The sequence below is a fragment of the Sciurus carolinensis genome, chromosome 1 (assembly GCF_902686445.1).
Source record: "Sciurus carolinensis chromosome 1, mSciCar1.2, whole genome shotgun sequence".
Taxonomy (NCBI): domain Eukaryota; kingdom Metazoa; phylum Chordata; class Mammalia; order Rodentia; family Sciuridae; genus Sciurus; species Sciurus carolinensis.
Window position 1 is genome coordinate 157,820,394 of NC_062213.1, and position 20,195 is coordinate 157,840,588.

The following is a 20,195-nucleotide window of genomic DNA, read 5'->3' on the forward strand; positions in this document are numbered from 1 at the left end:
AGCAAATTGAGGAAATTCAACAAAAATCCTATATTTTTGACATGTATGACTTTCTCAAGAGAAAAGAACATATTCGTAGTTGACATACCATAAGAATCTGCCCTGAGCTAATGCAGTCTGACTAATATGTCAAGTCTTAGACAACTTTTTAGTATACTAGACCAATTAGATTATAGTTTCTTTCACTTTTTTTTTTTTTTAAACCAGGGATTGAACCCAGAAATGCTTTTAACACTGAGCCACATCCCCGGCCCTTTTTATATTTTATTTAGAGACAGGGTCTCACTGAATTAGGACCTTGCTAAATTTCTGAGGCTGGCTTTGAACTTGCTCTTCTCCTGCCTCAGCCTCCCAAGCCAGGAGGATTACAGACATGTGCCACCACACCTGGCCCTAGTTTCTTTTTAAGGTATCACAAAGGTCCAGTCCAGACTACTTTGAATTACTAGATGCTAAAAATGAATACTATTGGATGTTTATTGGTTAACAAAAGGATTAATTCAAGGAGGACCAATAGTTCTTTTTTCTCTAGTTATGTGCTATAATAGTTTTTTGCTCATACACAGGGTTTGTTAAAATATAAGGATGTCATAAAACTGGTAGCAGTCACTGAATATCTGAACAATGCACTCCTGTCAACATTTGGACAGTTCAAAGTATCATTATAAGATGAAGGGTTTGATCCAGTTAAGCCAGAGGCAAATGTATTTAAGAACGAAAGTGTTCTGTAAGATATGAATGGCACACCCTGATGATACTATTATTCACGAACTTGAAAGGGAGAGCAACAGTAACTTTGATTTTTTTTTTTTTTTTTCTGGGTGCTGGGGATCGAACCCAGGGCCTTGTGCTTGCAAGGCAAGCACTCTACCGACTGAGCTATCTTCCCAGCCCCAACAGTAACTTTGAAATGTTGTCTATAATAAATATGTTCTGCAGGCAGTTGAAAAAAGTAAAAAATAGTTAGTTTTCAAAAATAAATGTTTGAAGATTATTGAGATGATACTAAAGAACGTCTCCCAAGCAAACAGTAATGATGTTGTAGTACAGTGAAGTAGAATTGAACCATACTTTGAAAATTATTAAAAAAAAAAAAAAACTATCAGTGAGCAATGAATATCTAGTTTCCAACTCAAGTGGTATTAAATATGCTTATAAGAATCACTGTTTTGTCTAGGGTAAAGAGGTAGTTACTTTCCCCAAAATTTGCTCAGCAAGCAACTTGTCTCCAAAGTTTATGAAGGCTTCTGTACTTAGAAGACGTGGAAAAGAACATACATACTTGCATTTCTCAGATTTAACAGTTGAATGATGGTTATAAAACCATGCCAGGAATTTGGTTACCACTGAAGTAGAAGGAGTTGATTTCCTCCAGGAAAAAAGCAAAAGGAGTAGGAGGAGAGGAAAGGAAATTAAAATAAAAGATCTGTGGAGTATCTGCTAGTCCGCTTGATCCTGCAGTGGAGAAACTTGTCCCTGAAAAAGCAGTTTAGACACGTCAGGCATGTCTTGAAAAGAATTTCCCTAGATCATTGATACTCTTGCAGTTCAACATTATCAAAACAGTTTGCTTAGCCTGACTCCTGAAGGATTGTCTTCATTTGGGATATTTGTTAAGAGGTCCTTTTGGAGATGCTACGTTGCACAACTCTGGCAGCACCCAACCCTTCCCACACAGTTCCCTCAAGGTCAACAAGGAATACCACCTGTTCTTCAAGATGTAGTAGGACAGTGTGCAAAAGCTTTGCCGCTCCAGTTTTCCCAGGAAAGGGATATGAGATACAAGGATTCCTTCTCATAGCAAAGTAGCTTACTTACCTCTGCTTTGTACACCTGGGCATATGTTTTGACATCCTGTAGGAGAACCTGGAGGTATCCAGTCTGAGTGGGAGTCACATAATTCCTCTTGTTCCTTTGGGCTTTTGGAAAGGGCAGGAATCCTACTGTGATACCATCTCTACCCAAGCTTCCAGTATTCCAGTATATTTGGGTCCTCAGATAAATTATTTTTAATTTTTAGTTGAAATCCATAGATATTTTTAAAGAAAAAAATCATCCATAACTCTACTCTTTTCTCATAATTTTCTGCTTTTACAATGTCATATCTCCATTCCTTATTTGAATATTTAGATATATGAACATACTCAATGTATATGAATATTTTACCCTATAGTGTTTGTCCTTAATAAAACAAAATTTGTAATGGAAAACACTGATGTAATCTCAAAAAGTATTTAATTAAAGAGTTTGATTTATCATAAAAGCAGTAGTATAGACTTATGCTCTGTGAAACAGTAGTCACTAGCCAGATGGCTGATGAGTTCCTTAAATGTGGCAAGTCTCAAATGAGATGTGCACACCAGACAAAAAATATAAAATGTCTCAGTAATTTTTATATTGAACACATGTTGAAGTGATAATAGGATGTATTGAGTTAAAGAAAATATTAAGTGGACCTATTTCTTTTTATTCCTTTTAATGTAGCTATTAAAATTCTAAATTACATGTATTAGGCTTGCATTGTATTTCTGTTATATTGAGTTGATATAGATTATCATATACAGCTCTGGGGTTTTAAAATTGAAAAAAGGTTCTAAAATTGCAACAATAAGGGAATGGTTAATTTATCTTTAGTATGTTTACTAGATAGAATATTATACAGTCTTTAAAATTACAGATAGTTGGAATATATGGAAAGCTTTCTATTAAGAAAGCACAATTTAAACTTACAAAAAAAATTTTTTAATCTAGGAGAATTTTCCAAAATACTAACTAGAAATGTGTTCAGAAGGGAGGATTACAAGAGAGTTTTTTCTTTTTTGCTTTATTTTCAAATTTTAAAATTACCTTCATATATTTTTCACCCTGGAATATATAAGCCATAAAACCTAATTTTTTATTTAAAATAAGTCACTGGATAACACTGCTTCACAAACTCAGATCAAGGTAAATAAGTGAACCCAATGTGTTAATGTACATAGGTATTATTGGAAAAGGAACGAGCCTATGTCTTCTCTTCCATGTCTCAATGAGAAGAGAGTAAAGCTCCAAATAGATAGTTGATAACATATATTGTGTTTGTAAAAGAATGAAGGTGGAACATTTACTTCTTTTACCACTCTGAAAGCTATAAAGAAAGGATTCGAAAACTGAATCTAAGTTTCTGTAAATAGAATTACAGCGCGGAAGATAACTATGTTTACATACTTTTGCTAAATAATTTTTTTCACTCGTAGATTCATGGTGTTGCTATCTAAAGTTGAGACATCATCAGAAGAAATCATGGAAATAATGAAAAATTTAAGTAATATAAAGGTTTGCGCTTTTTTTTTTTTTTTTTTGCATAGAATTTTTCATACTTCTACCCCATTTGAAAGGGATAATAGGAAAGAATCCCCAGACTAGAGAATCCCATTCAGTAAAGAATTTGCAAAGGATATGTTTAATTTGCTTTTCAGGGAAACTTCTTTGCTTATTTAGCATGACTTAACTGTAATATTTTAGTAATTATTCTTTCTCACATTTAAAAGTAAATTTATAGATTGTTTAATCAATTAGTTTTTGTTCAGACATTATAAGGCTTGCAATAGTTGACCTACAAGAAAATGTTAAATTTCCTCACATAAAGTTTAAGTTTTTTGAATGAAGAAAACTGTACTATATTTTCCATGTCACTTATCATGGAGAGTTCACTTGTAGAGAATTTTCTTAACTCATTTAGAATAACTTGCTTTTAGGCTTTAGAGGGCAATAGAGAGCTTGAAAATCTCATTAGCATCTCCCGTACATCATGTTTCTTAAAAAGAGAAGTGGAAAAAACCAAAGAACTAGGTAAGAAAAATTTATTGTTTTAGTAGTAATAATTTTAAAGATAAATCTTTTAATTTTTCCCAAATTTAAATTTGATACACTTCTTTATATATACACCACTGTTGGCCATGTGAAAGAAATACTATTGCTTTTTTTATATAAGGCTTCATTCTTTTATCAGGATGTTATTTTGGGGACTACTGTTTAATGTGAAGGAAAAGATTGTTACCTTAGAAATGCAAGTAGACTTCTTTTATGTATAACTCATTTTAAAAATAAGATATTTAATAAGGCATTGCATTTTGTACTTGATACCTATAGATGAGTATTGCTTTGAATTCTTTTTTCTCATGAAGTTGTTTCTTCCAAGTAAGGAGAAATTATTCATGTTCCATTTTAATTCTTAACATGAGTTTTTTTTCTTTTAGTGACAAAAATAACAAAACAAAAGCTGTTTGAAAAGAAGAGTTCAATACTTCCTCACAAAGGTAAAGGACTGTTTTATTTTATTGCATGAAGAGGTGCAGGGATTTCAGCCACATCCAGCATGGATGAGGGAAGTGTTAACTGCCAGAGGACGGCAATAAATGAGTTAATTACTAATAAACTTATCTAATCAGTAAACACAAGAGCTAATACTCTTTTTAGTTGAATGGGGCCATACCAGATCTGGCCTCCAACGACAGGATGGAGAACCCCACCTTCACCTTTATTTATAGTGGCTCAGGTAAAGGGGCCCAGACGGCGAGGGCTTCTGTGAGAAACAGGATGGGGCAGACTTAGGGAAGCCATTACTTAGGGAGTTAGCATATCCTCAGATGGTGAGCCACTTTATACAGGGCCACTTAGTCCCCGGCAGTCTGAATCAGTCTCCCATGACTGTCAGTTCCTGGGTGTCAGACCTCTATATGCCACAGCTCAGCCATGTCTGATTCTGCTACACATGGATGGCTCCCCACAGACACTTTCTTCTCTTTTCATCAAATAAAACAAAATCATCATGAGTCCTTTTTAGTATATTCTTAAGACCATGAAGCTCATTTGAAAAACCTTATATTTCATTTAGCAGAAGACTGAGTCTCATGAGATCATCTTCCCTGATGATTGAATTTTTAAATGTCTTTTGAAGTACAATTTTAAATTTTGTCCTTTATTAAAATTTCTTTTTCAGAGCACAGACAGTAAGGGCAACAGTACATTAATTAGCCCATTTTGTCTCACCATCCCAGATGTGAAGCACCTATAAAAACTTTAAATGAGCAATATCACTTATGGTAACTTTAAAATAATATTTAAATATTTATTTGCAGAATTGATCATTGTTTTTAGTGGTGGATTAGAAAGATATATAAAGCATTAAAAGTTAATTTGTAACCAGTGTCCTGGAAACATAAATCATTAATGACACTGTGACATTGGCCTCTTAGCATTTCACAATATGGGAAACTCAATTAGAAGGTTTTTTTTTTTTTTTTTTTTTGGGGGTGCTGGTGGTCAAACCCAGGGCCTTGTACTTACAAGGCAAGCACTCTACCGACTGAGCTATCTCCCCAGCCCCTCAATTAGAAGGTTTTTTAAAGTTTTTTCTTTTTTCTTTTTGGTTATACATGACAGTAGAGTGTATTTTGATATATCATACATACATGGAGTATAACTTCCCATTTTTGTGGTTGTACATGATAAGGAGTCACACTGGTCACTTATTCATTTAAGAATATAGGAAATTTATGTCTGATTCATTCTACTATCTTTTTCCTATTCCCATCCCCTCTCCCTTCCCTTCATTCCCCTTGTCTAATCCCACAATGGGGTGAACCACCACCACCACCCCACCCAACCCACCCCCACTTATTGTGAGTTAGCATCCACATATCAGAGAGAACATTTGGCCTTTGGTTTTTGGGGACTGGCTTATTTTACTTAGCATGATAGTCTCTAGTTCCATCCATTTACTGGCAGATACCATAATTTCATTCTTCTTTATGGCTGAGTAATATTTCATTGTGTATATATATCACATCAATCCATTCATCTGTTGAAGGGCATCTACATTGGTTCTGTAGTTTAGCTATTGTGAATTGAGCTGTCGTAAACATTGATGTGGCCTTCCATTTCAAGTTTTCTGAGCAATCTCCATTCTGCCTTCCAGAGTGTTTACACCAGCAATATATGGGTGGACCTTTTTCCCACATCCTCACCACCATTTATTGTTACTTGTATTCTTGATAATTGCCATTCCGACTGGAGCAAGATAAAATCTCAGTATAGTTTTGTTTTGGTATGGGGGATTGAACTCAGGGGCACTCGATCACTGAGCCACATTCCTAACCCCATATTGTATTTTATTTAGAGACAGAGTCTCACTGAGTTGCCTAACACACTTTGCTTTTGCTGAGGCTGGCTTTGAACTCACGATCCTCCTGTCTCAGCCTCTGAACTGCTGGTATTACAAGTGTTCACCATCATGCCCAGCTCAGTATAGTTTTAATTTGCATTTCACTATCAATTAGAAATTTTTAAGTTCCCATAAGAAATACATATCTATACTTCAGGAAGGAAAATAATCATGGACAATAAAATATTAAAACCTGTAGACCAACTCTTTAATTTTAGTGTTACTGACATGGATGCTATTCAGTAATCTCTGCAAGTGGAGTTAGGCCTTTGCTCACCATATTGTAATCTACCAATTTTAGTTATCAGTGACTACCATTGAGTGCCAGTAACTACTGTGTTCCCAATACTAGGGTCAGCATTTCTTTATAGCAACACTGCAAGATAGCTATTTTTGTTTTATCATTATGGACACCAAAAATATTAAGTAACTTGCCCAAAGACACTGCTGCTTATGTTACAGAGCAGGAATTCTAACTAAAGATCAGTATGACCTCAGAAACTATGGTCTTTTCATTATTTCATGTTTCTCCCTAAAATAAATGAAATCACCTAGTCATCCCAGCTTCCATATTGAAACTTTACACATAACTAAAACTGATTCAACCAAAGCAATATGCAGTAGAAAGTGCATGATTCCAGTCAGATCCAAAGGCCACACAAGACCCTCCAAAGCTCTTGTGGGAAGCGAGTGAAGCAGGCTTCGTGAGCCCTTCACTAGGACATCTAATTTATACTGCAATCCTAAGATTATGAAGGGTAGCTTTCTTGGAAGAAGCTTAGGATCTTTCTCCTGGATTAGAATATATAACCGTGCTTCAACTTCTAGAGAATCATAATGTAAAATTTATGTTGTTATTTCCCAACTAAAAGAGATCTTTTTTTTTTAAGTTTTTGACATCCTTTTTATTTTTTATTTATTTATTTTTTAAATTTATTTTTATTGTAAACAAATGCGATACATGTTGTTTCTGTTTGTACATAGAGTAACAGCATACCATTTGCATAATCAGACATTTACATAGGGTAATGATGTTTGATTCATTGTTACTTTTTCCTACCTCTCCCACCCTTCTTTTCCCTCTATGCAGTCCCTCCTTCCTCCATTCTTTCCCCCCTCCCACCCCCCATTATGTGTCATCATCCACTTATCAGTGAGATCATTCGTCCTTTGGTTTTTTGAGATTGGCTTATCTCACTTAGCATGATATTCTCCAATTTCATCCATTTGCCTGCAAATGCCATAATTTTATTATTTAAAAGAGATCTTTCCTCTGTAAATACTATCCCAATAGTATGGTTTTTAAATTCTGTAATTCCCTAGAACTCACTAGAACTAGACACCATATAGTTTGCATTTACCTACAGTTTTGAGAAACGAGGAAGAGAAAAATTCTAGAACAAATAAGCGAATGTCAAGAAATTTTTTCAAAAGTATCAATCTGTCATTAAAACATTTTTCCCTCCAGGGGTTACTTTTTTAATTTTCTTTATCCATTATACCTCAGTTCTTGGTCTATTTATGCAGATTAGCCTTAACTCTGTTTTCTGTTACTTAGACATTAAGACTAACTTGTCCAGTATAGGTTTTCCCCAAAGGGATGAGTTTTGTTCATTCATAAAGGAAATTGTAATACTAATTTATGTTTTTACACTTCTAATAAGTGTTGATAACTTGCAGCTTAAATAAAAACTGTATTTTTTAAATTGCATAATACATAGTTATAGGTATTATATACATATTTATCATCTTCCATTTGTGTTTCATAGAAAGAACTACATTAGTTCTGTTATTTCTTCAGGTATTCAGAACTTCACTAGCTTCTCAACTAATTTTGAAAAATGATTGCTGCCTGAAAAATAGATTAAGCTTATTTTCTTTTCTAATTTGAATTTGAGTCATGTAGTTCTACTGAGTACTTTTCCCACCTTTCTCTGTTTCTAACATGTATATTTTTAGTTTGGTGGGTTTTGTTGTTGCTGTTGTTGTTAAAGATGATGTATACATATAAACAGAAGTGAAGACACACATAATTTATAAAGCTAACAGCTTTTACCCCTTCCTATTCATACATTCATTTTAAGAGAAATTTACTGATCATTTTTTTTGACATTTTTAAAAAATATTTTTTAGATGTTGATAGACCTTTATTTTATTCATTTATTCATATGTGGTGCTTAGGATTGAACCCAGTGCCTCACACGTGCTAGGCAAGTGCTCTACCCTGAGCCACAACCCCAGCCCCTATTTTTTGACATCTTAAACTTGCTTTATATGTTCCTTATTTTGAGATTTATCTTTCAGCTTTTTATAGAAATTTCTACTTTACTCTTTTCTTTTACTATACAATTACCAAGAATTGTTTAAATTTTAAAATGATCTGAGAATCTTCACAACATTAATTATATAAAGTAAAAATCAGCCCTATAGTTAAGTACTGAATTTGTTTCATCTAGATAATCATGAAAATGAGAACAAGCCAGTTACATTTTTCACTATCAAAAGTAGGTCACTCAGATTCTTCTTTTAAATCTTTTTTTTTTTTTTTTGGGGGGGGGGTGTCCTTCAGATTCTTATAAAATTCTCCTGAAATAATTTAAACAGACAATACCAGGAGAATTACAACAATTATGCTATTATGCTGTATCATTCCCTCTTCAGATTGGTCTTTTAGTTCTCCTCCTTTGTTCATTTCAGTGCTAGATCCCTTAATATCACTTGCAGTCATTATTATAGGAAGAAGAGTATAATTACAATACTTCATTGTTTTAAATAGACATATTCCTAAGGCTTTATATAAATAAATTCAAATGAAATTTAAAACACACACCATAACATGAAAATGTACCCTGAAATTTCATAGTTTTCAGAAGAACTGAATCCTGTAAATCAGGGAATGCCTTCCTAAATTATATGCATAAAAGAGGATCTCTCCTGAAAATAAGTTTCTTAAACAAAGAAAGCCTTCTTTTTTTTGTTACTTAAAAGTAAGCCTAACTTAACTTTCCCTAATAATATTGGCTTTATGACTATTAGGAAAATAATGAAATGAAAGAACCTTTTTCTTTTAGATCTGGGTGTGAATTTTCATAATTATTTTAAATTTGTTATGCTGAAGATTTAAAACATATGACCATTTAGTGGGTTGATACAGATAGAATGTCACATTATCATCACATGGTAAGGCATGAAATTTATTTGCTTTATATAATCAACCTCTACCTAAAACAACTTGATAGAGATATTTCTTAGTCAATAGATGGCATTCTGTAGTACTTAGCATTCTAGTTTTTTCTGGAGATAGTAGAAAATGCCATCATTGTTTGTCTGTGTCTAGTACTTTCAGTAAACAAAATGTTTTTGAAAAGAATGTAAGCAAATTGTAGAGCAGTTGCCAAGATATGAAATCCAAACACTTAACTTCAGTCCAAAACACATTTCATCTGTTTTGAGAATAATTGTGTAGGTTGCAGTATGCATATTTTAAATGAAACAATCATCTGAACTTCGCATTGTTCAAAAAAGTTGTTTCAGCTGTTTGTAATAGAAACTATTTCAGAATTTTTAACTCTGTTGTTTTTAAAAACAGCATAAACTCTTAAGTTCCTGTTTTCATTAGTTAATTTACTATGTTCTTGCATTGTAAAATTCAATCTTGGTTATAGGATTTAAATTTATCAGATTCTTAATCTACAGGACAAATGTTAAATTCCAGTTCCAAGACTATAAAATAGTTTGATATTGCCTTTTCATTCTTACCACCCACCAAAGTATTTTTTAAACATAAAAATATGTTGTCCTTTTCCCCACTCAGTCTTGAAAAAGTATTCATCATATCAGCCAAATCATTTTACTCACAGAAGACTTCTACCCTTTTGTTTTTATTTTGTTATATCTTGACATTAAACAATGTCTTTTTTCAAACAGATACTTCCATTTTTTAAAGCCCTGAGGTTTGAAGTTTAGACATGAAGAGTTTTAGGAAAACAACAAAAATTTCCCCTTATGCTTTAACATTCTGGATTTATCTGGAGATAAAAACAATGGCGCTATTAATTTCGGTAGCACAAATATACATTAATGTACACCATAGTCCTTAGCTCTTTATAAGGATTCAGCTGTTATGTATGCTGTACGTGGGTCATACCTTTCCTATCGATAATGTTAATGCTCTTGTTTTACACTATTCATCACTATTTGGGAGGTACATTTCAACTGCTGAAAATTCTTACTAGAAATTTGTCTAGGATTTAAGGAAAAGCAAACCGGTTTATTACTTCACAAAGCCTTTTTAATAATTTCTCCCATGATTTAATTTTTTATACTTTTACTAGAAGTATGATCATTTTTCTTTTGAATATAATCAGTAAAAAAATGTTAAAACTATAGATTTGGATTCACTTAATAGCAATTATGTGTTTAAGAGGTGTAAATAACTTGCTAGCAGACACTACAAATATCCAGGTGCTCTGTATGTGCTGATGACAACAAAATTGAAAAGAAAGACTGTAATAATTCTGACTGGTTTTCTCTGCAGAAGATATTGATTATTTGTGTGTGGTGAGAGATTTGGAAAATTCAATTAAAGGAGTTGTGCAAAGGTTTCATAAATTTTCCTTCTACAGCGTGTACACAGACATTGTTGCGTATTAAATCAATGCAGCACTTCACAATATATTTTCTTTGAAACATAAAAATAAATAACATTTAAACAGTTCTGCTTACTACAGAAACAAATTTTATTTTCTGTGAAGCATTTAGTCATGTGCTATCACTGACTCATACACATTTGCCAGCTGTAACAAATTTTATAGACATTTTCCCTGGAGACAGATCTCACATACTATGAATTTTTAAATGAGCAAATGGTGAAGAAGGGATGTCAGCAATATAAAAATTGATCAGTTAAAAGATAAAAGCATAAGTAAAGAGATTTGTATGGTAGTCTTAATAGGTTTTATTAAATAAAAATACTATAAAAAGACAGTAATGAATAGACTGAAGACTAACTGTTCTTGAGGTGGAGAAAAATTATTCTGGTACATTTATAGAAATTGGTTTTCTGTCACCTGACAGGTGAACATTTTTTCCAATCTAACTGTAGTTTAAAAAGCAACCCCCCCAAAAGTTAGATAAATTATCTAAGTGGTTTACATATTTTAAACACATACATAATAAAGCAGATATTTATACTTTTATATAACTAATTATATAGCTTAAAGCAGGACTTATGTAATAAGTAATATTAGGTAATTTTTTCCTGTAGCTCAGACCTCAGGAAAGAGGAGAATGGTCATTTTATTCATACTTCATACCATATGCTTCAGCCCACTGCAGTCTCTCTTTCAGTATTCCAGACCTCTCTGCTGCTTCTCCCTCACTTAGATTGCTTTTTCTTCTTGTCTAGCAAACTCATGCTTATCCTTTAAGGTCAGCCTCAGATGTGCCATTCTCTGTGAAACTCTCCCCAGCTCTCCCAGTTAAAGCCAAATTGCTTCATCTTCTAGGCTCCCACAACATTTGTGTGAATATTTCTAATGTATCTTGTTGGAATGCATTGTAATTCTCTGGTTACAGGACTCTTCCTGGACTCCTCTTTCGCAAACAGTCTTAATCTCTATGGTAGCCCCAGACCCTGGTATGGAATCTGGAGAGATCAGATCGCAGTGCATTGAATATAATGAATGGCCATTCTTAGAATTTTTTAAAGAATCATCTAATTACTTTTCAGTGCTTGAAAATGACTCTCTTTACATGCCTCATTAATGTTGATTGATACCTGTTATGAACTAGTCATTGTTTTAGCCTTAGGGATATACTGACAAGACAGACACTGTCCTGCCCTCAGGAGTATAGAATCCTGCACATACAACAAGTACTCATAATAAAACAAAGAGTATACTAACAATGGTGGTGTTTGTGTATTATAATAATTTCTGGCTTTTCATATAATAAATTTTTAAATGTACATTCCAAATAGAGTCAAGATATTGACATGAAAATTTGTAGCCCCACAGCTATTTATCATGTAAAATAAAACTCTAGGTTATTTTTAATTTCATTTTGATTGAATATTTATTCTACATAATATAGTGTGACAAGTTACTCTGAACTGTTTTCTGAAAAAATCTTTCTTCTTTCATATAGAATTATGTCACCTTGACAGCTACGAATTCCTTAAAACCATTTTAAACTAAGGTAACTATTTTACTTTTCTCATTCAGCTTAGCCTTGTTGAATTTTACTGTGTTGTTCAGGTAGAAACACTTTATTTGCATTACCAGATTTGGTACTGTCTTTCTATATGGAAAGGTACTGAGCTTTGGAGCTTTAGTTGAAATTATATTTATTCTTGTAAACAACAGAAGAGCAGTCTGATAAGATCTGTGAGTTAAAGACTGATTGAAAAGCACAATGTAAAAGTCAGAGGGCACATTTTTAACTATAAGGAGGGTTCCTTAATTGAGCACCTGTGGTATAAACAGTTAAATAGATACTGAAAAATAGATTATAGTTTCCACACGACATATCTAACTGAAGATGTAACAAGTCTGTTAAATTTGGAAATGTGCTAACAATTTCCACTTAAGTAAGTAATTTTATATTAATTGTATTTTCCCTTCAAAACAATTCCTATTGATTCAGCAATTGAAGATGATAGTTTATCATATCTTAAGTTATAAACTAGAAGCAAAGTTAGTCATGATGTGACATTAGCATTTAATGTACCTGTTATTCAAAGTTCACATTAGGAATTGGTATTATTCCACTGGCATCAACATTATAAGATTTTTAGACACTTAACCAGATATTGCCTGCTATTTCTTAGGAAAAAAATAAATTAAAAAAATGAAAGAATTATATTCTATCTATAAAAATCATATCTTTGGAAATATCTCGTGATTAATTTTAGCCTAACAAACAAGTTGTTTTTGAAATAGTTGCAAATATATAGAAAATTATGTCACTTTCATTCATTAAAATGTTGTTAGATACAATAATTTTTATAATAATGGCTAACATTTATTGAATATTTTTTATGTGTCAAACTATTATGAGCACTATATGCCTATCTTTTTAATCGTCACAATAACTTGTGAGGTAGATACTGTTATTATCTTTACTTTAGGTGGGGAAACTGAGGCACAAAGAAGTTAAGTATCTTGTCCCAGAATCACTGAAGTCAGAAAGCCAGGCCAGTAAGTTGAGTTGTCTGGTTCCACTTGACCACTACTTAGTAGTAATCTACAAATGTCAGGTTTCACTACTAGTCAAGGATTTTGTATACTATTAAGTAAGGATAATACACACATATAATTCATTCATCAAGAGGTTAAACATTTTATAAAATTTCTGACCCAGGAAAATTCCAAGAGAGAACTGTTTTGTTAGATGGTATTCATTAACACATATTCACAGCCATATATTAGCAAATGAACATACTCATTTAGTATATGATAGTCTCATTAATCAACTGTGGAGAACCTGAGTACTGAGAATAGCTTTGTGTTCATGGATTCTACTAGAGGTCATCATATTTTATTACACTTTTTTAATCTTTGAGTAGTACTTTAAAGAAATTAGAATTAAGGTTGAACTACAAGGCAACTTCCCTTTAGTGAGCAGTAACAAAGAAATGACAGTTAAATGCAAAGACTTCATCTTCAGGGCATTTTCCTCGTTTCTGCTTTTGACTGCTTCTCACTTTGGGCACTTGGTTCATGCTCTCAAGTCATTTCCTTGACTTTAGTTTTCATCTTAGTGAAAAAACGGTTTCCAAATCTGTTTGTGACCTCCCTTCCTGAGCTATAAACCTATAATCTTAGCTGCTGTACTGATTTCATCACTTAACCTTCAAAAGTGCTCTTTCTTTTACCTTTCTAGCAATTATACATTGTTCGACTGATCAGGCTTAAGAGCTTAAACTTTGTTCAGAGGTGATATGACCTGGTCACAGCTGGGATGTTGTGGGCCGGTGGGGGGAAGAGTTTTAAGTTCAGACTCTTCTTTCTAGGGTTCTGGCCAATAGCAGATACAGACAAGAATTGTGAGTCCCATGAGGATCAAAGTATCAACTCAATTAGTGGAGGAATTTATAAACCAGCATGGAAAGACCTCTGGCAGAAGCTTGGGGTAGCTGAAATGGATTGTGCATTAAAGCAAAAGTGGAATCTCTTCTCTCACATATTGAATCTAAAATCCTTGAATTCTGGATGTGTGCTCTATGAACCTGAGAGGAAAGCTCAATCTTGAAGTAGGCCATAAGTCCACATGCCTCCAAGGCTGTGTAGACCATCGACCTGCCTTAAATGTGTGATTGTTGGTCAGTATGACAGAATGAAGTGGTGTCCTTACTGCAGGAAATTAGGAAGTACAAAAGCCATTGGACTTGAGAGAAGGCAATGATAGGAAATAACAACATGAACAAAAAGGACAGAGAAGCAAGATGATGGAAAGATAGATTCAGGCCATATCATTGACAGTTACGGTCACCAGACTAAGATGTTTGGACTTGATTTATTAGACAGAGGTGGGCCAGTACAGATTATTATGGAAGTAATAATCAGAAATGTTTTAGAAAGAATATAGTTGCTCTGAAGGATGAATGCTGCCACTCCCTAGATGTGCTATGACATATATCATGTTGATCAAAGTATTTCATTTTGCTGGATCCTAGATTTGACCTTAAAATCGTAATAGTCCTCCCAGCAGCCATGATCAATTGATGAAACTTCTTTGCAGGATCTTCTTTTTTAAAGAAAAACAAAAACAAGATTTGGTTAGATGTCCAGCACCAGTTCTACTACTTACTTAGCTGTGTGACCTGAACAATGCAGTTGGTTCCCCTAAGTGTTGATTATAAAATGGGACTAGTTATTTGCTTTGTGAAAGTGTATAAAATAATTACTTAATTAATCTCTCCTCCATGGTAACTAATAAATGATGGCCTCCCTTTGCCGTTTAGTATTATCACTAGCTGTAACAACTGTATCACCATCCTATAAGGATATTAAGTAAACCCTAGAGTGCTTAAAATCTTTAGAATGCAGACCAGACTATGAAACAAAGTTTTGGCAAAAATAGGTCGTCAAGTTGGCATCCCATCTTCTAAGACAGGAAGTAGAATATATGTTGACTTTTATGAATAGGTAAATATTAGGGCCCACTGTATACTACTTCTTCACAGATGTTGATGTAAGCAAAGAAGAGAAAGATCCACATGCCCAATGGGAATTTATAGCATCATTTGCCAATGGCTGCTTTCTTCTAAGTCTTCTCCCAAGGCCCAACAAGACAAGAACCTCTTCCACCACTAGGAGTCCCCAGAGGGACACACTTTGAATAGGAATGTGTTACAGTAAACACTTTCCCCTGCTTTGGCAGCTGTTGGGGGAAACACCTGCTGAAAGTCCCTTAAGGCTTATAGTCAAAGGCATGTAAATTTGGTGTTTTCAGTAGGTCATGTGGAGTTTTGAAATTCTCATGAAAGTAACTCACGTAAATATCTTCACATAAACTGAAAAGACCTGTCAGGGTAGTTATACAATTATTTATGAAGGTGAATCTTGCTTAGATGACTTAATTAAGCATGAGAAGTTACCGGTATCTAAACTAAGTACTGACTTACGTGACATATGAGTGTTTAAATCATTTCTTAAGTGATGCATGAGATTATGTGCATTTGGAAACTCATGATGATATAATAATCATCTTTTATATCCTGCAGATACTTAGAAGAAATGCTGTCACTATGAGCACAACTACTGCATCTGCCTGATCATATTTAAAGGAACAGAAGAAATATTTGTAATTAATCTGCCCAGTAAATACCAGCTCATAGCACTAGGCAGGTGCAAGTCTAGATAAAATTTCTTGCAGCTAATTTAAACTTTCTACACACATCAGTAGATAATCTTAATGTAAATATTACATTTCTTCTTGACCCTTTAATGTAAGCCAGCATGTACAGGTGGATCTTGACTTATATTCTGTATATGTTTCTGTATACTTTTAGCATTTGTGGACATACTTACTGAAGCATGTAGGAAAATAATTCTGCTTCTAGTAGAGCCAAATATTTTCTTGGAACTCAGATTAAATCTAATAGTGAGTTGAACTAGGTACCACTTTTTCCACTTCATGCCACAGCTGCTTATTAATTTATAGGTTTTCTAAAAAAATGTTTAAAAATGTATTTAGAAGCTTATTGCATAGCCACTATCTCAGGGATGAGTTTTATTATTATTATTATATGCTAGTTTTTTTCTATGCTTGTAGAGAAAAATACTTTCAAAGTTTTAAATTCCACACCTTTTATAAAATATTGTAGTGCATTTTTTCAGTACATACATTTGAATATGAAGTTGTTTTTTAACTGAATTACATAACCTCCAATAAATTTTAAAAAAGACCTTTATTATGGGGCAGTATGTAATCCCTTCCAAATTATTTAAATTCTACTATTCTGTGTTGCTTTTATCACTATTTGTATTGTTCACAAAATAAGTAAGTACTAAAGTACATGGCAAAAGTGTGTTTAAATCATTTAAGTGATGCATGAGAAATATATTCATTTGGAATTTAATTCTTGATGATGTAATAATCATCTTTTGTATCCTGCAGACACTTAGAAAAATCACAAAACACGTATTGTGTGTGTGTGTGTGTGTGTGTGTGTGTGTGTGTGTGTGTGCATGCACGCATGCACACGGGGTGGGGGGTAATAGGGATGGCTCCCTGGGTCTTACTTATGCTGGGCAAGCACTCTACCACTGACTATACCCCTCAGCTCTGAATATGTCATACCTTGATAACATAGATTTTTAAAAATCTATAGTTTTCTTTAAAAATCTATAGGGGCAAAATACTATTCCCAAAATTTGTGTGTCATTTGATGATGTCATGAAAATAAAAGTACTATGTGAAAATATGAAACCATTTAACAACTTAAGGTGGAAAATAACCCATTTTCCACTTAAATTTCAGATTTATATCTTAAAGTGTTTTTTTAAACTATTCATATAAATTACATAGGTACTAAACAGTAATCCAATTAACTGTTAAACTTAACTGCCTTTATTAGTGATTTTCTTGGTACTATTTAAATGTTTTAAGATGATCTGTTTGCTAAATATTAAGAATACTTCAAAATATACTAAAAAGGATTGTTCAAGCATTGAAAACTAACTTCAGGATATAAGCCAAAACATTTTATAAAGTAACCTATATTAGGAAACAAAGGGTTAAGAAGTAGATTGGTTTCATATGTAATCCAAGTTATGTAGCTATGTGCTTAATGCTCTTAAACCAGTTACTGTATGTTTGACCTCTTGATATACTAAGCTTTTGCCTTTCAGAACAGCTGGGTTGCTAAGAATCATTTCCCAGTTCTCTTCATTGTAGATCAGATGACTCTCGCTTTATCACCCTTGGAGGCTGCATGAAGGACAAAGCAGAAAGATCCACACACAAAACTAATGTTTATATGGGGGGAGGAGCATGGGGGATATTCTTGGCCCTGATCTTCCAATGAACATAACAGAAGAGGGACCAATTGAGACTTGAAACCATTGTGTTACTACAACCATTATTTAGTTATAACCTATCCATCTCTTACTCTCTATCTATTGAACAGAGAGGCTCTTTTGGCTGCCCTGACTTTTGTAAATGTTTCACTCACTTATTTGTGGTTTATCATTTGGACAGAATGCTACATCGGGGATTTTCTCCCCTCCCTAAAGCCTCAAGGGAAAAATGACTTCTGTTTGCTTCATATATGATACATGAACATTCTCCCTATTCTCTTCCTTGCTTTAAGAAGCAAACCTACATTTATTGGCAATGGGGAAAACCACTTCTCAGAAATGCCTTTTCCCTCTAAAATATACTTAGAAATAATATAGAAGTGCTCATTTTTTGATAGATACATTAGTGGGAAAAAGTGAGAAGTCTTTCTACAATTTTGAATAATCTAAATATATTCAAACATCCCTATAATCCTTAGTCTAGCTGAAATGCTTTGGAATAGTCCACTTTTGCAATCTTATTAATTCAGCACTGGATATACTTGGCATTTTGGAACCTAATTTTTCTAAGTTCAAAATAAATTTATTAGTTTCTAATATGAGAGATACTGGACTTATAATTGCTGTAAGTCTCCTTAGAAGCTATAATATAATTCTTGATGATTTAGATTATTTAGATTAATTCATCTAAAAAATGTATTTTTATAGAATACCACTGTAAGACATCCTGAATACAGGTGTTAAGGTGTTATTACTTATATAATACTTTTATTTTCAAATAGATTTCTCTACTTCAGTTATTTGTAACTCAAAATTTTCTTATCACTAATGTAAATCAATATCCTATGTTAAACACAAATACACTATAATAAAAATTTAAAAAACAACAACAACAAAAAAAAAACAAAGGCAATGCCAGCCAGCCAAGATGCTGACATTTGGGCACAGTGATTACAGATGGTGACCATGGACAGCGATGTTCCTGCTGAATCGGCAGTGACTCAAGGCTGCTTTTCTGTGCTGACCTGCCCTCTGTGTCTTTATGCACATTTGCTTTGAGAAAGAAATACGTCTCGATTTTTGCTTTGTCTAAACCCCTTTCCTAATTTTTCAGACTTAGAAACACATACCTTCTTGTATCAGCCTATGGCTAGCTCATATCCAGAACCAAATTGTCTTTGTATATGGTATGACCTAACAATGTTTTAAAATACCTCTGAATATCCTTTAGTGGCTGTCTTGTGAAAGAAATATACTCATTTAAAAAAAAGTTAATGGTAAACTTGTTTTATTTTTATCACAGAGACTAAAGAAAACATCTTTATGTGAGAAACTACAACATGGATATAATATTTTTATCAGTTGAATACTATAGTAAATAAATATGGGATCCTGCTAATATGGAAGTAATACCATATCAATAGGACAAAGTTAACATGAAGTGTGATTTGAATCAATATTTATGCCAGTGGTAACCTTGAATCAGGTCAGTTCATAACAAAAAAGAATGAAATCCTATATAAAACAGTTTAACTTTAAACAGAATGATGCTAAAAGATTAGAACTAGTATTCACGAGTTAAAAAAAAACTTCAGAATAATCAGATATAAATCTGGGAGAAATCATTTTTCAAATGGATTCAAGTAAATCTGCATTCTTAGAAAATAATAACTTTATTAAATCTATCTTGTTAAAAACTTCAAATTTTTATATGTAATAAGATGTTCAGACATCAAACAGCTTAACTGCCCTTCTTAGCAATTTTTTTAAAAAATGATCTTAAATTTAATTCCCTGAGATAACTTCTAAACAATGAAATACATATTACTTTCATGCTAAAATGAAAAGATGTGGTTTCCTTTAAAGAAGGGGTTTGATTCTCCCATTAAGCTCACTATATTTGCAGATTTTTTTTTTTTTAAGACATAACTTAGAATACATTTTCTAAGTAATCTTGGGACTAAGGACATTTTTTAAACCACTTGAATAGCTGTGAATATTAATAAAACTATAATATGCTTTGGCCCCAAAATATTTAGAAAATAAAAGCCTCAGTTGGTCTTTGGTCCCAATATACATTTATTTTGTATAAAAACAATGACTTTTCACCATTTCTTTTCCTATTCCATGATTCTTAAAGTGACAATTTCATTTATACATAACAAAAAGTTCACATTTGTTTGGGAATACAGCTAGTTGATTTTCTTCCGATTTCTTCCACTTTTGGAATCCCACATGATTATAATGTTAAAGTATGCCAAGAAGAACAGGAAGTTCAAGCAGGATACAAAACACACCAATACAGAAAACAAGTCCGGTAATTTCTGAGGAGGGTCCAGTGTGACTGTCATCAGCGTCAGAAGGACCATGAAGATTACTGAGGTCAGAAACTATAAGGGAAAGAAAATAATACTGAGCAGTATAGAAGATAAAATTGAATTGTAACACTGATTTGAAGGCATTAA

General features: G+C 33.1%; 2 protein-coding genes across 5 annotated transcripts in view; one reads left to right on the plus strand and one right to left on the minus strand.

Moving 5' to 3' along the window:
• Positions 1 to 18,961, plus strand: part of Itgb3bp (integrin subunit beta 3 binding protein) — a 57,527-nt gene extending 38,566 nt beyond the window's left edge. The window contains exons 5-9 of the mRNA XM_047566272.1: positions 3,237 to 3,315; positions 3,738 to 3,831; positions 4,239 to 4,298; positions 12,353 to 12,403; positions 15,933 to 18,961. Of these exons, the coding sequence (XP_047422228.1) occupies positions 3,237 to 3,315; positions 3,738 to 3,831; positions 4,239 to 4,298; positions 12,353 to 12,402 (283 nt within the window). The 3' untranslated portion in view covers position 12,403; positions 15,933 to 18,961. The remainder of the gene's footprint in view (positions 1 to 3,236; positions 3,316 to 3,737; positions 3,832 to 4,238; positions 4,299 to 12,352; positions 12,404 to 15,932) is intronic.
• Positions 18,962 to 19,571: 610 nt separating this feature from the next.
• Positions 19,572 to 20,195, minus strand: part of Alg6 (ALG6 alpha-1,3-glucosyltransferase) — a 42,181-nt gene continuing 41,557 nt past the window's right edge. For all 4 annotated transcript variants that reach the window (XM_047567649.1, XM_047567646.1, XM_047567648.1 and 1 more), the window contains one exon: positions 19,572 to 20,120. In XM_047567649.1, the coding sequence (XP_047423605.1) occupies positions 19,923 to 20,120 (198 nt within the window). In that variant the 3' untranslated portion in view covers positions 19,572 to 19,922. The remainder of the gene's footprint in view (positions 20,121 to 20,195) is intronic.